Below are 3,556 nucleotides of genomic sequence, written 5' to 3'. Positions count from 1 at the left end.
TCCCAGTAGACATCCGGCAGGTTAAAATCACCTAGGAGAACAAGGGCTCACTATTTTGAGACATCTGCCAGCTGCTTGTAGAATAATTCATCACCCTTATCATCCTGGTTGGGTGGTCTGTAACAGACTCCCACCAAGATGTCAGGCTGGTTGGCCTTCCCTTTGATTCTGATCCACAGACACTCAACCTTATTGTTACTGACTTCAAGTTCTACAGTCAAGAGACTCTCTAACATATAGAGCCACCCCTCCACCTCTCCTACCCTGCCTGTCCCTTCTGAAGGGCTTGTAGGCACCCATGGCAGCATGCGAGTCATCCCACCACATTTCCGTGACGGCGACTACATCACAGCTTTCCTGCTGCACGATGGCTTCCAGCTCCTCTTGTTTGTTACCCATGCTGAGTGCATTGGTGTACATGTATTTCAGCTGAGCTGCTGATTTCACTTCTAACTCTGACTTTCCACACTTAGGCTCATCTCTGGAGAGCCTGGTTTCAACCCTTTCCCCCTTCAAACCTAGTTTAAAGCCCTCCTGATCACCCCGACTGTCGCCGGGACAGAGAGGTTTCTGTGAACAATTTTTCCTGCACTCTGTAGGCCTTGCTTGCCATGGAAGTGACAAGCGTGTATTGTTTATACTTATAGACTGTGTGAAAATATGTGATGCTTATACTTGTTAGCTGTGTGTCTGATTACAAGGTTTGAGAACATAATATGTTTATAGAAAGAAAACCTTGAGAAACTGAAGATAATGAAACACCTGCAAATTTAGTAAAACCCTAAAAGCAGTTTGATTAGAAAGAGGTTTCTATGCCAAGGATGATTTCAGATCGCGTGGACAGGACATCAGGTCCAATGAACTGGAGACATGAGATGCGTGCACAGACTGAGCTATCCAGGCACCTTGTTGTGAGCATGTACCCTGAACAAACTAAACTGTATAAAAGTTAACTGATTTAAATAATAAACTGACATATTGCCTGATCACATTGGTCTAAGAGCAGTCTGTCCGTGCCTCCCCATCAGTACCCGACAACTTATGGGCTAGAGTCCTTCTGCCCTTGCTAGATAGAAGCCCATCTGACTCTGGCAGACTAGGTACATAGAATTTGCCCCATGGTCGAATAAAACCAAAATTCTGCTGGCGGCACCAATCCTTTATCAATAAGATGGGTTTTTCTACTCCTCTCATTCATCCCTGCTACCGCAGGAACACCACTTGTGCTCCTGTTCCTTTTGAGGTCTCCTGGACCACAGCAGGCTGTGACCAGCATCTCCCTCTGAGGGGGGGCCTCTCAGAGCCAGCAAACTCTCAAATTTGCTATACTTGGAGGACCACTAAACGATAATGACAGATCCTGGGCTGATACATGCAGTATTTGAGGCTCAACTCTTTGCCCATTGAGAAGATACAAAGGCATCTGACATGAGTCCTTCACTGAACTCAAGGGGAATTTTTCACAGGTGGATACTGTATATACCTTGTATACCTTGTATATACAGTATATACCTATATATACAGTATATACCTTGTATATACTCTTTCAGGTCTGTGTGCCTCTGAGAGTGAACAAGCTAAAGCAAATGTACTACGAATCTTGCTCTCTTAGATTCTCAAATACTTTAGATCTGTAAGTTACACCTATAAGTGAGTTACTGCTGTGCCTACTGTAAATTCTGTATGAATCCTTTGTTAAATTAACTGAAGCTATCAATTAAGTGCTGTTAAGTACTGTTAAACTTTTAGGCCTAAACTCTTGGTCAGTTCCGGGGCTCAAGTTTAGCCAGGGGGTCTACTCAATCTTGTGCCTCAACATAGCTATTTTTTGGGCTGACTTTGGTTTTTGAGTGATTGATTTTAGATCTTACTGCTTTTTCTCTGTGTGCTTTAACCATCTAGTAGAGTGAACAATGCCAATGAACTTCATTGTGCTTTCACTTTTATATTAAATCTGCTTTTGCTGATACCTTTGCCAGTGATTCTTCAAGCAACCTTAAAACATTCATTTGCAACAGGCCCTGCTGGGCCAAGGTGCCACCCATGTCCCACACAGAAAGAGCAGATAGACACAGGGACATGCAGCACAAATCCCCAGCACACAGACAGGAGCTGTCAGGACTAGGCAGGAGAGATCCATGCTTTTCATTGGCCACAGTTCTGGAGCCAGATACACCACCCTTGTTTAAAGGCTTACATAAAACAGGGTTTATCAACCCAGGCCTGAAAGCCACCAGATCTGAAAGTGACATTCTGCTGGGTAAGAGCAAAAAAAGTAAACAATAAGGCAGTGGCAACTTGTGATGCCCACCCTCCACCTCTACTGAAGCGTGAGCAGAACCTGGACCAGGGTGATCGTACCTGGCTCTGCCTCTCGGAGCAGCCACGGTCGGCGCACAATAACAAACCCCTTCTGCCGTTTTGGAGCAGAACAGCCTGATGACACCAGCAGGTCTTGCGGCATGTTTTCGTTGCCCAGCTTGTCTTTCTTAAGGACGGACACTCCCATGCTCGACAGGAACTCCGAGGTCTTGCTGGAGTCCCAGTCCAAGCTGGTGGAAACATTAGTGCTGGAGGATGGGATCTCCTGGAGGTGTTTCCTGTAGACAGAGCAAAACCCACAGGCTCTGAGGGTACCGCCAGACCGACCGAACACACGACGGGGACGGCCGCACGGCAGCATTTCAAACTCACATGTAACCCACATCCACACGCGGGGCGATCAAAACGGGGGATCTGTGGGCGCTGGAAGCACCAGCAACGGCCATAAGCAGGCGTGTGCTCGGTCTGGCACGTTCGGGGTGAGATCCCGCCAGGGACTGAGGGCGCCTCGCTCCCCGATGGGGCGGGCGAGGGGACTGACGGAGGCGGCGGGTACGGCTCGACCCCCGCGGCGGCCTCACAGCCCCCAAAACCCGGTCAGGCCGGGACCCCCGCACGGGCAGCGGGGCGGGATGGACGGGGGGAACGGCGGGCGTTCGATCCCGACTGCCGCCCGCTGAGGGCGGGAGAGAAGCGGCCCGGGGATCCCGCGCACGTCCCGCACCCCGGGGGCGCGCACACACACGTGTGGCCCCGCACCGCGTCCGCGCTCAGGAATCCACTCCTGCTCTCCCGGGACCCACTCCCGCTCCCCTGGGGTCCCATTCCCGCTCCCAGCGCCCGGGGTCCCCCCGCACAGCCCGCCACCCCTAAGCAGCGGGGGGGACCCACGCCCTCCCTCCGCGAGGGCTCACGCGCAGCCCACCAGCGAGACCCCTGTCCCCGTGTCTCCATATCCCGGTATCCCTATATGCCCGTATCCCGGTACCTGTACATGGCTCTAACAGGCCCGCGCGCGCCGCCGCGCACCCCGCGCCTTTTAGCACCGCGCCATCCCCGGGCCGGCCGGAAGCCGCGGGAGGAGGGGGGAGCGGCCGCGGAGGCCGCCGGGAGCTGTAGTTCCTCAGCCCCCCCCGTGCCCGCCCCGGGGCGGGGCCGAGCAGCGAATGGCGGCGGCCCGGACGCGGCAGGAGCCGGGAGCGGCCGGAGGTGCCTGCGCGACGCCCTGAGCCCG

General features: G+C 53.0%; 1 protein-coding gene across 3 annotated transcripts in view; it reads right to left on the bottom strand.

The window, feature by feature from the left end:
* SKP2 (S-phase kinase-associated protein 2, E3 ubiquitin protein ligase) overlaps positions 1 to 3,395 on the bottom strand; it is a 25,480-nt gene extending 22,085 nt beyond the window's left edge. For 2 of the 3 annotated variants that reach the window (XM_017811221.1, XM_017811220.1), the window contains exons 1-2: positions 3,311 to 3,395; positions 2,362 to 2,600 (exon numbers count right to left, since the gene is read on the bottom strand). In XM_017811221.1, the coding sequence (XP_017666710.1) occupies positions 2,362 to 2,600; positions 3,311 to 3,318 (247 nt within the window). In that variant the 5' untranslated portion in view covers positions 3,319 to 3,395. Of the gene's footprint in view, positions 1 to 2,361; positions 2,723 to 3,310 lie in introns of those variants that run through there. The other variant, XM_017811218.1, reaches the window with a different exon arrangement.
* Positions 3,396 to 3,556: the final 161 nt, after the last annotated feature.

This window comes from Lepidothrix coronata, unplaced genomic scaffold (genome assembly GCF_001604755.1).
Source record: "Lepidothrix coronata isolate B3197 unplaced genomic scaffold, Lepidothrix_coronata-1.0 Scaffold31, whole genome shotgun sequence".
Classification (NCBI taxonomy): domain Eukaryota; kingdom Metazoa; phylum Chordata; class Aves; order Passeriformes; family Pipridae; genus Lepidothrix; species Lepidothrix coronata.
This window is presented reverse-complemented; position numbering and strand designations above follow the sequence as displayed.